At 55.6% G+C, this 17,580-nt stretch overlaps 1 protein-coding gene across 1 annotated transcript in view; it reads right to left on the bottom strand.

Annotated features, from left to right (window-relative positions):
• Window positions 1-1,291: 1,291 nt before the first annotated feature.
• notch3 (notch receptor 3) overlaps window positions 1,292-17,580 on the bottom strand; it is a 31,935-nt gene continuing 15,646 nt past the window's right edge. The window contains exons 9-33 of the mRNA XM_035525042.1: window positions 17,247-17,360; window positions 16,120-16,233; window positions 14,045-14,278; window positions 13,836-13,946; window positions 13,349-13,541; window positions 12,984-13,129; window positions 12,364-12,597; window positions 12,102-12,254; window positions 11,630-11,858; window positions 10,891-11,092; window positions 10,428-10,584; window positions 10,094-10,278; window positions 9,856-9,988; window positions 9,504-9,758; window positions 9,261-9,373; window positions 8,551-9,086; window positions 7,808-8,134; window positions 7,571-7,719; window positions 7,087-7,312; window positions 6,902-6,992; window positions 6,645-6,813; window positions 6,023-6,327; window positions 5,744-5,891; window positions 5,551-5,648; window positions 1,292-5,402 (exon numbers count right to left, since the gene is read on the bottom strand). Of these exons, the coding sequence (XP_035380935.1) occupies window positions 3,891-5,402; window positions 5,551-5,648; window positions 5,744-5,891; window positions 6,023-6,327; window positions 6,645-6,813; window positions 6,902-6,992; window positions 7,087-7,312; window positions 7,571-7,719; window positions 7,808-8,134; window positions 8,551-9,086; window positions 9,261-9,373; window positions 9,504-9,758; window positions 9,856-9,988; window positions 10,094-10,278; window positions 10,428-10,584; window positions 10,891-11,092; window positions 11,630-11,858; window positions 12,102-12,254; window positions 12,364-12,597; window positions 12,984-13,129; window positions 13,349-13,541; window positions 13,836-13,946; window positions 14,045-14,278; window positions 16,120-16,233; window positions 17,247-17,360 (6,134 nt within the window). The 3' untranslated portion in view covers window positions 1,292-3,890. The remainder of the gene's footprint in view (window positions 5,403-5,550; window positions 5,649-5,743; window positions 5,892-6,022; window positions 6,328-6,644; window positions 6,814-6,901; window positions 6,993-7,086; window positions 7,313-7,570; window positions 7,720-7,807; window positions 8,135-8,550; window positions 9,087-9,260; window positions 9,374-9,503; window positions 9,759-9,855; window positions 9,989-10,093; window positions 10,279-10,427; window positions 10,585-10,890; window positions 11,093-11,629; window positions 11,859-12,101; window positions 12,255-12,363; window positions 12,598-12,983; window positions 13,130-13,348; window positions 13,542-13,835; window positions 13,947-14,044; window positions 14,279-16,119; window positions 16,234-17,246; window positions 17,361-17,580) is intronic.

The following is a 17,580-nucleotide window of genomic DNA, read 5'->3' on the forward strand; positions in this document are numbered from 1 at the left end:
GCCAAGATGGCCTTGAGTGCTTCTCCAGGAGCATCACTGAGAACATACTGCTCTGCCTCAGACTTCTGTGAGAGCTGGGCTGAGCAAAGCTGTGAAGTTTAACATTAATGAGTCACAGCAGACACTAGTTTAGCCCCCTTCCACCAGTCCAGAAGTTGAATGACGACCAGGAGTAGCTGAACGTGCAATGCGAGCCTCTGTTGGTCTTTGAAGTTAATCTGTGACTGTGTTTTCCATAATTGCAGAAGAGCAGAAATCTTTATTTAGTTTTTTTCTTTCTTGGTGGACTTGCCCTGTGAGCACCAGGATGAGGTGGGCGGAGCCAGGAGCAGCGGTGGTTGGGTTCAAGAGGAAAGCAGCTGTCGTCTCTGGGCCAGAGGCCAAAAGGAGGCATCGGAGGTGATGCACTCATATGCAGCTGTGGTTGGAGTAGCTCTTCATTTCTTGGTGCCAACGATAACTGCTTAGACTCATTTTTATTTAGCTGACAACCGTAAAGCACATTACTAAGTAACTACTGTGAACTATTTGGTAACTACACCGGAATTAACATGAAAGGTATGTAGTTACTAGGGTGAGAATGTCGCCCCACCTGGAGGTCCTTGGAGTGGAAGGGGCCATGAAGATCGTGAAGCATGTTGACCCTAGGGGGCACCCGCGTCTCCTACAGGGTGACTTTCCAAAAGAATATACCAGGGCATTACACGCATGCAGGAGAAATTGATTTGGTGACTGTTGGTTTTTCTAGATGCAGGTGGTGACTGCATCCATTTGTGAACCCTGTGTGATGTGTTAGTGGAACAAACACAGATGTACTGCATCTAGATCATGGATTTAATTCATACCATCATATTGGACACTGTGCAGAAGTAGCTGAGGAGTGTACTGAACACTAATACGATGCCTTTCAGAACTTCAATTTGAAGAGTTCTCGGGCTTGAACAACTTTAAAAAGAAAATCTTAGTGTTCTAAAATGTTTGTCTGTGAATGATTTAAGATTTAAATTAAAGATGGCATTTGTGTTGAAGTGATTCTTGTCTGTGCCAAGCTTTCCCGGGTCAGTTCCTGGACCACAGTTCTTCATGACTTTGTTTCTTTGGTTTTCTGATTTTGAAATAAGATCCATGTTATCCTGGCAGGGAAAACCAAGGCCGCTCTCCTATGTTGGCACAGAGAGCGAGTTGTGTGGGCACAGGCGGTTTATGTGCATTCCTCCTACTCGTCCTTGTCTTGATTCCTGCTCGCTCCTAAACGCAGGTGTGAGTCACAACAAATGACGCGTGACAGAAATGTAGTTCCCTACTGTTTTATTAGAAGTAACCTTATTTTACAACTTTTGTCTGTAGAAAGAAACATGAAAAGGTGTTTATATACAATGCTTTTAAACTACTTTTAAACAAGTATAGGAATTAATAATAAAGACAGAATATCTATGGCTGATCTAGTAATGCAAGACCAATATATATCAGTCACAATCTCAGTTTCAAAAATAATGCTAATAGAAAGTACACATTTTGTCTTTTTTAGTACATAATCATTTTTTTAGAAACATAAGACTTCTCTTACACAAATAAACCTAAACAAAACAATCGTATTTACAAGAGGATGCTGGATTTCCAAAATGTCTGAAATACTGGGAGAGAGATACTATTGGAAGGGGAAGGGTGTTTAAAAGAGAATTTTAAAGGATGGTTTATTGTTAGCACATTTTTATAGGAAACAGAAATCATAACAAAAATATCTTCCCAAACCCAGCAATAATAACTCATTTCTTTTTGCTCAGCTTATCATCTTCTGTGTGGAAGGTGTGTGTTCCTGCAGAGGCAGTGATTCTTGCTTTGATATGGAGGGATGAATGCAAGAGTAAACTGCAGAAACGTCTCAGTCTTGTGAAACAGGCATCCTCATTTGGGTTGGACTGCATACTGTGGGTCAGGCTCCCCAGAAACAACTTACGCTTGGGAAGGGATCTTGCAGAGATAAGCGCCTGTACCTGTAGCAGACAACAGGGGGCAGCACTACATAGCAGTGTTTGTGCCACTTGCATTTCTCAGAATGCACAGGGCAGATGCCATCCTCCTGCCTGGCTGGGTTGGGGTGGGGCGGCGCTGCTAGGGACGCAGACGATGCTGCGTGCTAAATAACACCTCCCTGAGGAGTGACCGAGCGCTAGCAGTCCGTTATCCACCTCTCCAGACACACACACACACACACACACACACACACACCTCCCCACTGCACACGGACAGGCGGAGTTCACATCACATGCATGCTACACACCAACATGCCAAGAGGAGTCAGCCCCGGGAAATGTATTTATTTTTTTAAAACCTTTTTCTGGCCTGTATTTTTGGCCATACATAAATTAACCGATGTGTAATGGAGTACGTAAATGAAACCGCAGTCTGGAGGTCCATCGCGCTGCCTGTCGGAAGATGACCGAGCGTGACCTCTGTGAGGTCCTGATGTCATAGTCTGGTGCTTGTGCAGGACCGGGACTTGGACCGCAGCGGAGCACGAGGAGGGTTGGGCGGGCCGTCTCCCGGCTGCTCCGCCGCAGAGACGACGGACGGGAAGACGGGCCGCGGTGGCACACGACCCCGCAAACGGGAGCGGGGGGGGGTCACAGGCGAGAGAGAGCTACGCATCGCCGTGGGGGGCGGGGCGGAGGAAAGCAGCAGCAGCCTATAAAAACACAGCTTAGCACATCGTAGTGACGCTCCGAAGGTAACTATGGTTATAACATAATGATGATAAGAAAACAAAGACACAAATAAAATCATACAACTAAAAAAAAAGAAAAAAAAGAAAAATTGAAGAGCAGCCAGTGACAGTTTTAAGTGGTGACAGATGACCTTGGAGTAAGGGTGGGGGCCAGGTGAGAGGGGACAGAGAGCAAATGGTCACATGGCCTCGACATTAGTCGGCAGGGGAGGGCACTAGGAAAGCAACCCTACAGCACCCAGAACCGAACACTACCATGGACGCAAAAACACCAGAGCGCTGGCATGTCCCGTGTCAAGCCGAATAACCATGTCGGCGCCGGTGCTGTTCTGGAGTGGTAGCTGTCACGTAACACGCTTGGCCTAAGAAGTGCTTCAGAGATGCCCCTTGACATTATTACAGAGGACTTCTATGGAATGTACCGGCTCGGCTTAGTTCATCACGTTAATGTGTGTCGCTAATGTCGGCCAATTCATACATGCCTAGGAATTTTGATGCCGATTTTGTTGATTAGTGTTGGCCTCAATAAATAATGTCACTCAGAGGTGAGAATGTCCGGCTGGTTCTGTCTGGAACTCAAACATATGGGTTCCGCTGACCCATCACTGATAATCGGAGACTCATCTGTCCGTTGCTGTAACAATCGTGTGCGGCAGGAATAGGTCCCTTGTGTAACAGGCACAGAGGGGTCCGTTGAGAGAGCATGTTTCACTTGCCAACCGGTGGAGGAACAGGACACCCACAAGGCAATTTACGAGGAACACGTCGAGACAATAAATAAAAAGAAAGGAACTTCCTTCAACGTTTCGCTTTTTTTCTCTTACTCTACTCTTTAAAAGTTTGTTAGTTTCAGGAAAGCATCCCCAAGCCTTTGAAATGAAAGACATGGTTTTTCTTCTTCATATACTTTTTTTTTAATAATAAAAAAAACAAGTCCTTTGTGACAGAATGTCTTACTTCATTAAATTGTCTTTTCTTTTTAAGACAACAATTTTTCCTTTACTCTTTGTGGACAACACCAGTAGATGTCTTCTCGACAAACACCAAGTCAATCCTAATCCAATTAAAATCTTGGAAATGGGCTGACAAGTAAAACGAGCCCTAGAGTGAGATTTCTCATCTACTCTGCCGAGGTCGCAGAAGTCCCGGGAACACGGCCCGCTGCTCACGCAAACACTTGCATCTTCCCATTGGACTCCGGAACATGAGGGATCTGGGTCTGGGCTGGGGCGGAGACTGCCGGGCTGGGGGTGGAGTCAGACCAGTCAGACACGCAGTGGGGGGAGGGGCTGGACCAGGGTTCCGGCGACTCCGGAGAGGGTGTTAGGTAGGGGTGCTCGCTCGGGAGGCGCAAGTAATGCTTGGGCGTGGCATCCATGGCGGAGGTGTAGCTGTGTTGGGAGGGCGGGGTTGGGTAATCCTCCAGGCCCGTGCCGGCGCCGGCCTGCGCCGGGGGAGCCTGGGAGGGCGCAGCCTGGCTCTGCGAGACCTGCGGGGCTGCGGGTGCCTGCGAGGCCTGCTGGGACTGGGGCTGGGGGTTCCCCTGCTGGGGCGGAGGCTGCTGCTGCTGCTGCTGCTGCTGGGGCTGCTGGTAGAAGGGCGGAGGAGGTTGTGGCTGTGGGGTGGAGGGCGTGGGCGAGCCCATGCCGGCCAGGGCGTGGCTGTGGAGCTGCTGCTGCTCGGCGATGGAGGGCAGCTTGACGGGGCTGAGTGCCGGCGCGCCCGAGACAGGCGTGGGCTGCAGCATGGGCTGCTGGGCCGCGCTGCGGAACACCTGCTGTTGATGCAGGAGCATGCCTGCCTGGCTGCTTGCCGGGTGCACCATGCCGACCACGGGTGGGCCGCACTGCGACGAGGGTGGCAGGCGGTGCCAGTCGAAAGGCACGCTGACCGGGCTCACCAGGCCCATGCCAAGGCCCATCTGGCTGGCACTGAGGACGTAGCCGTGCGCGGCCTGGCCCACGCCGCCCGTGCCCGGCGGCATGGCGATGCGGCCCTGCATGGGGAGGCCGCCGTCGGTCAGCTCGTTCAGGCCGGCCAGGGACACGGCGAAGGGGCCGGTGCCGTCCAGCAGGCCGCTGTGCACCATGGGGGTGCCGGGCACCGACATGGAGGAGTGGAAGATGCCTGGCGAGGGCATGGCCGCCGGAGAGGCGGGGTTGGTGACGTAGCCGGCGTTGCTCGCTCCGCCCCCGGCCCCGCCCCCGCCCCCGCGGGGCGAGTCGAGAGAGTCGACGGGCGAGAGTGTGACGGAGCTCTCCAGAAGCGCGCTCTGCATGTCCAGCGTCAGTTTCTTGCTGCGCGCCTTCACCGAATCCTTCAGGCTGGTGGCGTGCGGGGTGCCCAGGCCCTTCGTGGTTGGCCGACGGCTCTTTTTGCCCTGCGGCGTGGTCTTCAGCGCGGGCAGGAAGCTGCCTGGCGGGCACATGAGCGGCGAGAGCGTGTGGCCGGCGGCGAGGTGGTGGGCGCTGGCAGCGTGGGTGTGGCTGGGGGGGCTCCGCGCCGTGTTGTACTCGTCCAGCAGCTGCACGATGTCGTGGTGCATGCGCTCCTGGGCGATGTCGCGCGGCAGCCGGTCCATGTGGTCCGTGATCTCCCTGTTGGCGAAGTGGGCAAGGAGCACCTTCACCGCCTCGCAGCTACCCTCCCTGGCAGCCAAGAAGAGAGGCGTCTCCTCCTGACAGCACACGCCCAAAAACACACGAATCAGCGGACGGATCCGGCTTAATATAAGACCGTTCATGTCTCCATTATCAATACCAACAATTCCTATATGGCATATATGATTGCATATTTGTAGTACAAAAAAAGAAAAAGACCTCTACCTTGAGGTCTTGCATGTCTTTATTTGCTCCGTTCTTCAGAAGGGCGATGGTGGCTTCCACGTTATTAACAGCCGCTGCCCAGTGCAGTGCGGATTTCCCTGGAGAGACGCGAACAGAGTTGCCATCACGCAAATGAAAGAAACCGACAGGAACTCTTGATGAATGTAAAAGTGTAAGAGGAGATTGCACCCACCCAACTCGTCCACGGCGTTGACGTCGGCGTGGCAGGTGATGAGCTCCTCCACCATGCCCTCCACGGCCAGCCGCGCCGCCAGGATCAGGGCAGTGGATCCGTCGTGCATGCGTGCGTCCAGGTCCGTCGCCCGCGTTCTGATCAAAATCTGCAAGGGGAGGAGCGACAGGTGCACGTCAGATCCATAACAAATCCAAAATCCATCATTCGGATTTGCCTAACTCAGGGCATCCATGGGACCCACGGGGCTAGAACCACAGGCGAGTGTGCATGGCGTACCTGGAAGACACCCTGGGCGTCCGCGGCCACGGCAGCGTGCAGGGGTGTGCGTCCCGTGTTGTCCTGCGCGTTGGCGTCGGCGCCGGCATCCAGCAACCTCTTGGCGGCGTCGGCACGGGCGTAGCGAGCTGCCAGGTGCAGCGCCGTCTCACCTGTGCGGTCTGTCTGGGCTCCCAGCGAGGCACCTTGGTAAATGAGGTCCGATATGATGTTGGCAGAAGACTCCTCAGAGTCGTCGTCCTCCGCCACCTCTGGCTCCAGGCCTCCACCGCAGAATGACGCCAGCATGAGCGGCGTGAAGCCATCTGCAGTGACACAAGCCCCTCAGTTAATCTAGTCAACCTGTACTAGAACCTCATAAATATTCATCACGAATATTTGCATATATCATTAACACATCAGATCGTGTTGTCATGTGTATCTGAAGAACACTTACAGTAATAGTTTTACATCATTTTATGTTATTTTGTTATATAAAAATATGTTAATTATAATATTGTACTTTACATTATATAAGGTTTATAAATGCAAAGTCTATGGACTCTTATATCGTATATTATATAGTGTAGACTACATTATATCTATCATACAGTGTAGATTACATTATATAGTGTAGACTGACCTGGTCCTCGCACGTTGACGTCCATGCAGTCGCTGTCAAACTCGCCCTGTGGGGGAGTGAGGGCCATGGAGGGAGTCATGCGGATGTCGGCTGCTGCCAGGTGGTGCTGCGTCCACTGCCTGCTGTCCACGGCATCCTCGCCGTCGGACAGGATACTGGGCTCCTCCATCTGCGGCACACGGAACGCCATCGTGCTTGGAACCTCCCTCGCACTCATTTCCCCGCGGTGAACATGCCAATCACAAAAAACGGCTCACCTTCAGTCTCTTGGCCTCGGGGCAGTCCGTGTCTATCCACTGGTCACTGTGGTCTCCCAGTAAAGACTCCTCCACCGTTTTGGGCATGTGTCTGGGGCAGAGGGACAGAGGTGGAGCTGATTACTACCTGGGCGATTACTACCTGGCCGGTGTGAGGCGTGTCGCATGTCACACGGAGCACCCACTTCATGCCCAGTGCGTCCTGCCCCACGGGCTCGCGCCGGTTCTTGTTGCTGCTGGTGTCCTTCTTGAGGAAGAAGCCCTCGGGGAACCAGAGCGTGCTGTGCTCACGCTTGCGCCGGGCGATCAGCATGCCCACCACCAGGATGACCAGCAGGAACAGCGCTGCCACGCCCACCAGGAGCAGCTTGGCCCAATCGGGCACATAGGTCGATCCCCCCAGCTTCGCGCCTGGCCACAGAGAGGGTCACAACACATTATGTCGCCCATATCGCCCTCTGCTGGTGAGAAATGTTCATAGGTCCAAGAGGACGGCCACGAGCTACAAGCAATTAGCTCCCAAGAAGACGTTCTCTTAGTTTAATATTAACCACTCTATCTGCAAACAAGGCCTTAACATTTCGGACTGCTCATGTTTCTTGACATATAAAGAAACGCAGACGGTGGAAATGTTGTACTGAGCCCGGGACAGAAGGGGTCACTACTCACTGCGCACTTCCTTCAGCGGGTAGGGGAATCGCAGCATCTCGCGGGCGGAGAGGGCGCCCAGATAGTCGGCAGCGCTGTCCGCAGTGGGGAAGCAGTTGTCCGAGTCCTGGGAGCACAGGCGGTTGTCGATCTCCAGGTAGACGATGGACCTGCGTGGGGACCAAAGAAAGGACGTGCCGTCAGCCGCGGCGGTGGAGGGGAGGGGCGGGGGCGGTCGGAGGGCGGGCGGGGGCTCACCCGATGACCTCCTGCTGGGGCTGCAGCTCCCGTCTCAGCCTGGCCTCGCGGCGGGTGTAGGGGTGCACCATGGCGTCCCCGTTTTTGTCAAGGCGGAAGCGCAGCGAGGTTCGCAGGATGCTGCTCAGCTTCTGCAGGAAGGCGGTGCCCGTGCGCAGCAGCTCGTCCGGGGGCAACAGCACCACGATGACCAGCACACCGTCCGCCAGGTGCTCGGGCACGGTCCGCGCGCAGTCCAGCCCGTCCCAGCCGCACTCCTCGTTGTTGCAGCCCTGGTCGCAGCGGCCGTCCGCGTAGTGGTCCACGCAGTACGTCTCGTAGATGGGACTGGGCGTAGGGGAGGGCAGCGGCAGATTAACGTGCTGGAACGTCGATGTCTCTGGGCCAAAAAACTGACTCTGCGCTAAGATCGCGTAACTGACGCTACGCTAAGATCGCGTAACTGACTCTACGCTAAGATCGCGTAACTGACTCTGCGCTAAGATCGCGTAACTGACTCTACGCTAAGATCGCGTAACTGACTCTGCGCTAAGATCGCGTAACTGACTCTGCGCTAAGATCGCGTAACTGACTCTACGCTAAAAATCACGTAACTGACTCTACGCTAAAAATCACGTAACTGACTCTACGCTAAGATCAACCAAGCCTGATGCATCCGAATCGTGTATCGGTTGTTTTCTAGAACGTTGGGGTTAGAACTCTAAAAGCGCTACAGCAGCGGCTGGCACGAGGCGGGTGCTTACTTGCAGACCCTCTCCTTGCTGCGGCAGTCGAAGTTGTCGTACAGGCAGTCTGCATTGTTGCACGACTCGTCGCACTGGCTGTTGTTGAAGACGCGCCAGCAGCGGGGGTCCGCGCAGCGAGCCCAGGGGTTGACGGCCAGCGAGCAGTCAGCGGCGTCCCAGCGGCACGTGAACGTGTTGCACTCCTTGTCGCACACGCCGTCGCCCGCCTTACTGCTGCACTCGGCCAGCGGGCAGGCGGGGGGCGGGGCCGGGGCCCCTGGGGGCCCGGCCTCCTGCTCACAGCGCTTACCCCGCCAGCCCGGCACGCACTGGCAGCTGAAGAAGGGGAAGGAGGCTTCCTCGGTGCACACGCCGCCATTGCGGCACGGCCGCGACGAGCAGCTCTCGTTGCTGCGGTGCTGGCACTGCGGCCCGGCGAAGCCGTGTGGGCACGCGCAGCGGGCGCCCCGAGACGTGGGCATGCAGCTCCCGCCGTTGTAGCAGGAAAGCTCACGACAGGACATGCTGCGATCGCAGTTCATCCCCACGTAACCCTGAGGGAGGGAGGGAGGGAGGGAGGGAGGGAGAGAGAGAGAGAGAGAGAGAGAGAGAGAGAGAGAGAGAGAGAGAGAGAGAGGGAGGTGAATGACTGGTGTAGGACTGGCTTATTTTGGTGACTGTCCGAGCTCTGTTGAAGTAACGTGATGAAGAGGAGGAAGAGTAGTTACCAGCTGGCAGGTGCAGATGTAGCCCAGCGGGGAGTTACTGGAGACTGAGCACGCTCCACCATTCTTACAGGGCTGGGACTCACACACACTGAACCTGTTCTGACAGCCCCGACCTGGACACACACACACACACACACACACACAACCTGGTCAGTGTCTGTTTGTATACCCAGTCCCCCAACCAACCCACCAAACCCTACACACTTTCCTCTCGCCCCCGCCCGCGTGGGGCTCTCTCCTCACCTGTGAAGCCGAGCTTGCAGACGCACTGGTAGTCGTTGGGCAGCTGGATGCAGTCCAGGCTGTTTGCCGGGCTGCAGGGGTTCGAGTTGCACTCGTTGATGTCGCCCTCGCAGCGTTCGCCCGTGAATCCTGGCGGGCAGTTACAACGGTAGCCGCCCACACGGTCCACGCAAGTGCCGTTGTTCTGGCACTTGGGCACGCCGCGCGGCCTGGACGGCAGCGCGCAGTCGTCCTCGTTTATCTCGCACAGGACCCCTGTGTGTGTGTTGGGGGGGGGGGGGAAGGCACAGCATCAGGACCCGTGCCTGAATGTCAACGCTCTGCGCTACCGAGGCGCTCAGCTTGGACTTACCCAGCGTGCCAGGGGGACAGGAGCAGATGTAGTGGCCCACCAGGTCGATGCAGGTGCCTCCGTTCTGGCATGGGTGTGAACGGCACTCGTTGATCTCCCGCTCGCAGTTCTGGCCCTCGTACCCTGGCATACACTGAGAAAAGACGGCGGGCACTGAGCAAGAGGCCTGGCGCGTGCCCTGATGCAGCCGTCTGCACCAAGCCGAGCAAATGAGCCCGGATGTTGTGCGGCCACTCACGTCGCATGTGTATCCTCCCACGTAGCCCCTGCAGGTGGCGCCGTTGAGGCAGGGATTGTCCTCGCAGTGGTCCACCTGGCTCTCACAGTAACTGCCTGTGTAGTCAGACGGACACTTGCAGTAGTGCGTGTTGCCCGTGTTCACGCAGTGGCCGCTGTTGTGACAGAGCTTTTCGGTCTGCAGGCCTGAGATCAGCCCGAGGAGAGAAATTACACCAGGCACCAGTAAACACACACACACACACACATACACACTCACACACACACACTTACACTCACACACATACTCATACTCAAACACACACACACTGCAGCTGGGAAGAGTTCACACCCACCCCTCTGCCTTGCGGCCACTTCACAGGAGACCCCTGGGATGTCACAGTAGCGTCCGGACCAGCCGCCCACACAGTCGCACGTGAACGAGCCATCCTTGGTCGTACACCAGCCGCCGTTCTGGCACGGGTTGGGGTGGCGGCACCAGTCCACCAGTACCTGCACGGCAACACAGACGGTCAACCCACCCAGACTAACACACACCAGCGGGCGGCTTTCAAAAGAACAGGAGGTGGCAGAGGAGGACCGGAAAAGTCTGCCGGCTTGCTGATTCAGCCTCTACAGTGCTTTCATGAAACCGTGAAAGCGAGACAGGGAAGGCGTGATCGCCATGCCGCTTTGGGAGGAAAATGAAAGACTACGCGGAAAATCAGACGGTGACTACCACGTAATTGCACCCTCTTCATTATAGCTGATTATGTTCTAATCCCCTAACTGAACCCAGGCGTGGGCAGGGCCAGGTACCTGGCAGCGGTCTCCGGTGTAGCCCCTGGGGCAGGAGCAGCGGTACGTCTTGAGGCCGTCCTGGCACACGCCCCCGTTGAGGCAGGGCTGCAAGTCACACTGGTTCACCTCGTACTGGCAGTGGTCACCTGTGAAGCCCGAGCGGCACGTGCACGCGAAGCCGTTGATCTTGTCCACGCAGCTGCCGCCGTTGAAGCAGGAGCTGGGTGGGCGACGCAGGGCACAGTGGGTGAGACACGTGTAACGGCGCCGCATCGCGGGCGCAGACACACACACACACACACACACACACACACACACACACACACACACACACAGCTGTGGCATGGACGCATTCAGACTTCATGCTGCCTGGAGGAGAGCACTACTAATGAAAAATGAAAGCGTGCTCAATTTTTTTGGCATTTATGATATTTATGACTTGCATTTATGACAGGTATTCTGATATCTAGATAATAATATAGCATAGTACAATATCTCTGGTTTACCATACTTATATATTATAATCAAATGGCCCTATTTTACCTGCTTTTTTCAAGAATGATTCTGTAAAATATTTTTTTAACCCTAGTGATTTGGAATTCTCTCATTTTGACCACTTAAAATGTTAATATGTGAAAATGTGAAAAAGGAAATAAGTAAGAATTTACTACCTAAACTAAATTACCTCCCAAATCGACTACACTTTTCAGTTGCAATGATATTTTAGTACTTCACTACTTCAGTTCAGTCCTCTCACCTCTCAGTGCAGTCTGGTATGTTGGTCTCACAGTGCAAGCCTGTGTATCCTGGCCGGCAGGTGCAGGTGTAGCTGTTGACGTAGTCGGTGCACGTGCCTCCGTTCCTGCAGGGGGCGCTCTGGCACTCGTTCACCTCGACGGCGCACTGTGGGCCCGCGAAGCCGGGTAGGCAGGTGCAGTGGAACGTGTTGATGCCGTCTGTGCAGGATCCTCCGCTTAGGCATGGGTCTGAGGGCGGACGGAGGTAGGGGTGGAGGGTCAAAGCATTGCAGAACACTAGCGCCACTAACGATGGGCGTAAAGGACCAGCAAGCAGGGATAACGTAGGGCGATAAAGCGCAGTGGTGCACACCAGCACGTTCACGCCCCCAACACACCCAACTGTCTCTCCGAGGGCCTGGTGATCAGGTGCAGGGCTGAACTGCACACGCATGCACCACAGAGGCAGGGTGGCAAGTTTGCGTTACTCACTTGGCATGCAGTCGTTGACGTCAGTCTCGCAGTTGGTTCCCACGTACCCGCTGCGGCAGGAGCACACGTAGCCGCCAAGCTTGTTGGTGCAGGTGCCGCGGTTCTTGCACGGATTCGACGTGCACTCGTTCACGTCGATGTTACATAGCTGGCCTGCAGAAGGTGGACAGAAGGTGTAGCGTTAGCCAACCTCCGACGGGCTCCGTCGTTCCTGCGGGGGGGGAATCTCGGACGAGGAGGGCGGTGGAGCATGAGCACTCACCCTGCCATCCGGGCTGGCAGTTACACTGGTAGTCCAGGTAGTCGGGCGTGTGGGTGCAGAGGGCGTGGTTGGCACAGGGGTTTGGCGAGCAGGGCGTGAGCACCTCGACGCAGGTGGGTCCGCTATAGGGCGGCTCACACATGCAGGTGAAGCTGGCCACGCCGTCCACACAGGTGCCCTGGTTCAGGCAGGGGCTGGACGCACACTCGTTGATGTTGACTTGACACAGGTTACCTGTGGACGACGGGTGGAGGGAGAACGCGTGAGCGAAGCAAGAAGACGCAGGACTCGACACAAAAGGTGCAGTTCACAGAAGCGACCAGAAGGGGGAGATATGGTTCAGGTCTTTAGAGCTGTGATGGGCAGACATTTTAATTCCTAGCACAAATGGGATTCGCATGGGACCTGTGGGGGCTTTGTCTATTCCGAGAGCACACTGCCCGCGGATTCACTCGCATTTGGACGTCCCTGGCGTCACTTGCGTTTGGTGAGCCTTGGAATACGTTACACTGTCGAGGGATTTCAACCTCAGGAAACCGGACATGGGGCCCAGGCTTCATCCATTACCGGAACATCGTTCATTAGGAGATAAAAAGAAGTGTCCGGAAGAGGACGCCCACCTCGGAAGCCCTGCCGGCACTTGCAGGTGAACCCGTTGAGCTGGTCGATGCAGGTGCCGGCGTTCTGGCAGGGGCTTGGCAGGCAGTCATTGCGGTCCATGTCGCAGTTCTTCCCTATCCAGCCTGGCTCGCAGTCACAACGGTACCTGCATCAACACAAATCCAGAGGCCTGCCATTGGCTCAGAGCAGAGGAGCAGCTCGACAAACAACGCGGACGCGGCTGACGGCGAAGGAAAACTAGCTGCGTGCAGACGTGCAGTGTAACGTCCAGAACTCTGGCAGCTGCTTCTAAGCGCTGTGTTAGCTGAGGGCAGGTGCTTGGGGCAGGGCGGGGCTCAGACGGTGTGGTGCGGCGCCGACGTACCCGTTGGGGTCCTCCCTGCAGGAGCCGTGCACGCAGGGGCTGCTGCCGCACTCGTCCACGTGCGAGTAGCAGTAGGGTTCGTGGAAGCCAGCAGGACACAGGCAGTGGAAGCCATTCTCCTCGTCCACGCATGTGCCGCCATTACGGCACGGGCTCGATGAACACTCGTTCATCTCCACGTTACACTGGGGGCCTGGGGGATGTGCGAGAGAGAGAGAGAGAGAGAGAGAATAGATGAGTCTGACATGAGTCAGCCCGCACTGGTGACCTCTTCTTGCCCTGACTACTGTTTCTGGCAGCTGGACCATGTCTCTCACGTCTCTCACTTCTCTCACGTCTCCTGTTTCTCATGTCTCAGAGTGCTGAGTCAACCTCACATATCCACAGTTCATGCGATTTGTAAAGACTACCACGTGTAATCCCGAGCCCTGAGCAGTTTTGGGAACGTGACGGCAGCCTTCACGGACGGATGCAGGGGCGCACTCACCGGTGAAGCCAGGCCTGCACACGCAGTCGTAACGGTTGATGCCATCCCTGCACATGCCGTAGTCGCACGGGTTGCTGGCACAGTCGTCGAAGTTGATTTCACAGTTGATGCCTGCGTGGGAAAAATCATTCGCTAAACAATCAAGTCCCAACGCTCACGGCGGGTTGACCCATGCTCGTGCTGTCCGGCGCATTCTGTCCCCCCCTCACCTGAGGTGCCATGCTGACACCGGCAGAGGTATCTGTTGACCATGTCCACGCACTTGCCGCTGTTCTGGCAGGGGTTGCTATGGCACTCGTTCAGCTGGTTCTCGCAACGGTAGCCTGTGTAGCCTGGCACGCAGTTGCACGTGTAGCTGGCGATGCCGTCTACGCAGGTCCCGTGGTGGCACGGGTCAGGCTGGCAGTTGTCGATGTTGCTCTCGCAGAGGCGGCCCTCGAAACCTGGGGGGAGGGGCGGACACGCGGATGGCTTTGATTGGCTGAGGGTTTGGGGATGATGTAAGCAGGAGAGGAAGTAAAGAGAGAATACGCAAGAGTGAAAAAAGGAAGATCAGGGCAGAGATGTGAAATGTGTCCAGGCCTAAGTCACTCCTGGGGGACGCTTTGCCCTTTGCCCTCGCAAGGCTTGTCCATTTCACCCAACTGGCTCGGAGCGCTTTGTCCCTGATGTGAAGACTTCCTCTCCATCACTCGCACGCCCCATCTCCCCCCAAAGCCTCCACCGCTTTCCCAGATTCTCTTTTTTTTTCAGCCAAAAACTTCCAGCTCCCCCCCCCCCCCCCCCCCGTCTGCGTGAGGTTTCCCTTCTTTCCAAAGTTCCTTTTCTATCTCCCCCATTCCCTTCTTTCTCACTCTCTCCCTCTGGTGAAAGGTCCTGCAGTGTGGTGCCTGGGTTCCTGTGGTTTCCATGCCGACAGGTTGTCAGGCAGCGGCGGAGAGAGGAGCGGGACAGGGCCGTGCCGCCGAGGGTGGGGGGGGGGGGGAGGTTGGGGGTAGAGAGCGCCTTTCACTAGCCTCACAGAACCGCTTTTGTCCCGAGAGCGGAGGGACAATACCCCGCGCCCCTGCTAACGGGACAACTCTGAGCAGGAGAACAGCGCAGCAGAATACCAAGCAGCTGGCTCCAGTAGACAATACACACACTCCTCCACCACGCTACTTCCCTCACACACACACTCCTCCACCACGCTACTTCCCTCACACACACACTCCTCCACCACGCTACTTCCCTCACACACACTCCTCCACCACGCTACTTCCCTCACACACACACTCCTCCACCACGCTACTTCCCTCACACACACACTCCTCCACCACGCTACTTCCCTCACACACACACTCCTCCACCACGCTACTTCCCTCACACACACACTCCTCCACCACGCTACTTCCCTTACACACACACTCCTCCACCACGCTACTTCCCTCACACACACACTCCTCCACCACGCTACTTCCCTCACACACACACTCCTCCACCACGCTACTTCCCTCACACACACTCCTCCACCACGCTACTTCCCTCACACACACTCCTCCACCACGCTACTTCCCTCACACACACACTCCGCCACCACGCTACTTCCCTCACACACACACTCCTCCACCACACTACTTCCCTCACACACACTCCTCCACCACGCTACTTCCCTCACACACGCACTCCTCCACCACGCTACTTCCCTTACACACGCACACAGACACAAACACACACACACATAAATGTATTTATATTCACATAGACTCTCCAGTTACATGAATAAGTTTATACTGAACACGCGTCTACACACATATTATCAGTAAATTAAAACACACACACACACACACACACACACACACACACACACACACACACACTACTCCTACTCCTACTGGTGGCGAGTGGGATACGTGAGGACCACATATGGCCTATTTCTGAAGAGGAGGCCACGCAAGTAGGGCTGCTGGGAGTCTGGACTGTGCCATACGGCGCTGCGTGCCTGTGTCATTGTGGGGTACGGATGAACAGATGTCGGGGTGACGACGGCACCCAACCCCCATCTTCAGCAGCTGCTGACCTTGGGTGACCCCATGATCCCTGGGGTCTACCAATGGGGCAAGAAGGGGGGGGGGTTAGGAGCCTGTCATTGGTCTGATCACTTGACCTCCAGACCGTGCTTGCAGGTATGTATGGGCTGGCGGGTGCTGATGCTAACTGAATCTGTGGATGCTGATATTGTACTGATGCTCATACACACACACACACACACACACACACACACACACACACACGGTGGGACTACCTTCAGCACATCGGCATTCGTAGCCATTGGGTCGGTCGATGCACTTGGCTCCGTTTTGGCAGGGCGTGCTGGCACACTCGTCAATGTCGATCTGGCACATGCTGCCTGTAAAGCCTGGGACAGGCAAACACAGAGGTCAAAGGTCAAAGGTCACAGAACAGCACACTGCATGTAGTTTTCCTTTACTGTGACGGATCGTGGGCCATGGGCCACAGCTAAGCCAGGACATATAACACAGTTATATGTAACACTGTGCTATGGTTTCCAGCGGATGACTATGGCAGAACACTAAATCCTCTGGGTATCTTTCTCCCTCCGAAGTGAAGGGCCAGGACTCCCCCACAGCGTCCTCAACATGCCTGCCGCGGTGATTAGCTGTTCTGAGCTGGTGCGCATTGCCGAACGTAATGGTGGCGCTAAGCTTCGGTTCCAGGCTGGAATTCATGGCCTGGGAAAACGTGTGTGGGCGGAGCCTTGGCGATCTCTAGGCCTGCCCCCCCTGCGGGACCAGTCATTTCTGTGTCTGCAGACGGAGCCACGCTGATGAAGAGTGCTGCAATGTGACCTGTGCCGATGGTGGGTGGGGGTGGGGTGGGGTGGTGGGTGAGCACGTCGAAATTGTTTTCTTCATGCACCAGAAACAACCGCCACCTCCACCCCATTCCTCGGACAAGCTCCGCCGACTCAATAGCTAACGGGTGTGTGTGGGTGTGTGTTTGTGTGTGTGTGTGTGGGGGGGGTTGTCTGCCCCAGATGTAAATTGCGGACCTGGAAAAGAATCTCATTAGCGGCGCTACAACCCCCTCACCAGCCACTAAATCATAAAGAGTGAGTGGGCGCGGGGGAGTCTGCAGTCGCCTTCTACTGCACTATGGCGGAGTGGGGGAGTGTGTATGTGTGTGTGTGTGTGTGTGTGATTGGGTCACAATGGTGTCTTTATTCTGGGATGCAGCCTTGCCAGCTCCAGAGGCTGGGCTCTGTGGGGTAATTACACACAGTGCCATTGGAATGGTATCAGACGGCGCACAAACCTAATATGAATTGACTTCCACGAGCGGCACCCCCCCCCAGGCCTGCGCGGACACCGGGGTCAGGTGGTGGGTTGGGGGTGGAGCTTGCTCTCCTACCTGGCTGGCAGGTGCAGGTGAAGGCGTTGACCAGGTCCCTACAGATGCCATCGTTCACGCAGGGGTTGCTCTCGCACTCGTCCATGTCCGCCTCGCAGTGTGTACCTGTGTATCCTGGCCAGGCACACACACACACACACACACACACACACACACACACACTTGTTACACACAAGGCTTTAGAATTAGGCTTTATCCAGTCCCAGGCCCCCAAGCAGGTCGTGGCCCTTCCCACAATGCCATGAGGGACCCTTCTGATACGTGAGAAACCCATGCCTGGGACGTCAGGCACAAGGCCTCTGTCTGCACTCACTGGGGCCTCTACCTCGAGCAG

This window comes from Electrophorus electricus, chromosome 4 (assembly GCF_013358815.1).
Source record: "Electrophorus electricus isolate fEleEle1 chromosome 4, fEleEle1.pri, whole genome shotgun sequence".
Classification (NCBI taxonomy): Eukaryota; Metazoa; Chordata; class Actinopteri; order Gymnotiformes; family Gymnotidae; genus Electrophorus; species Electrophorus electricus.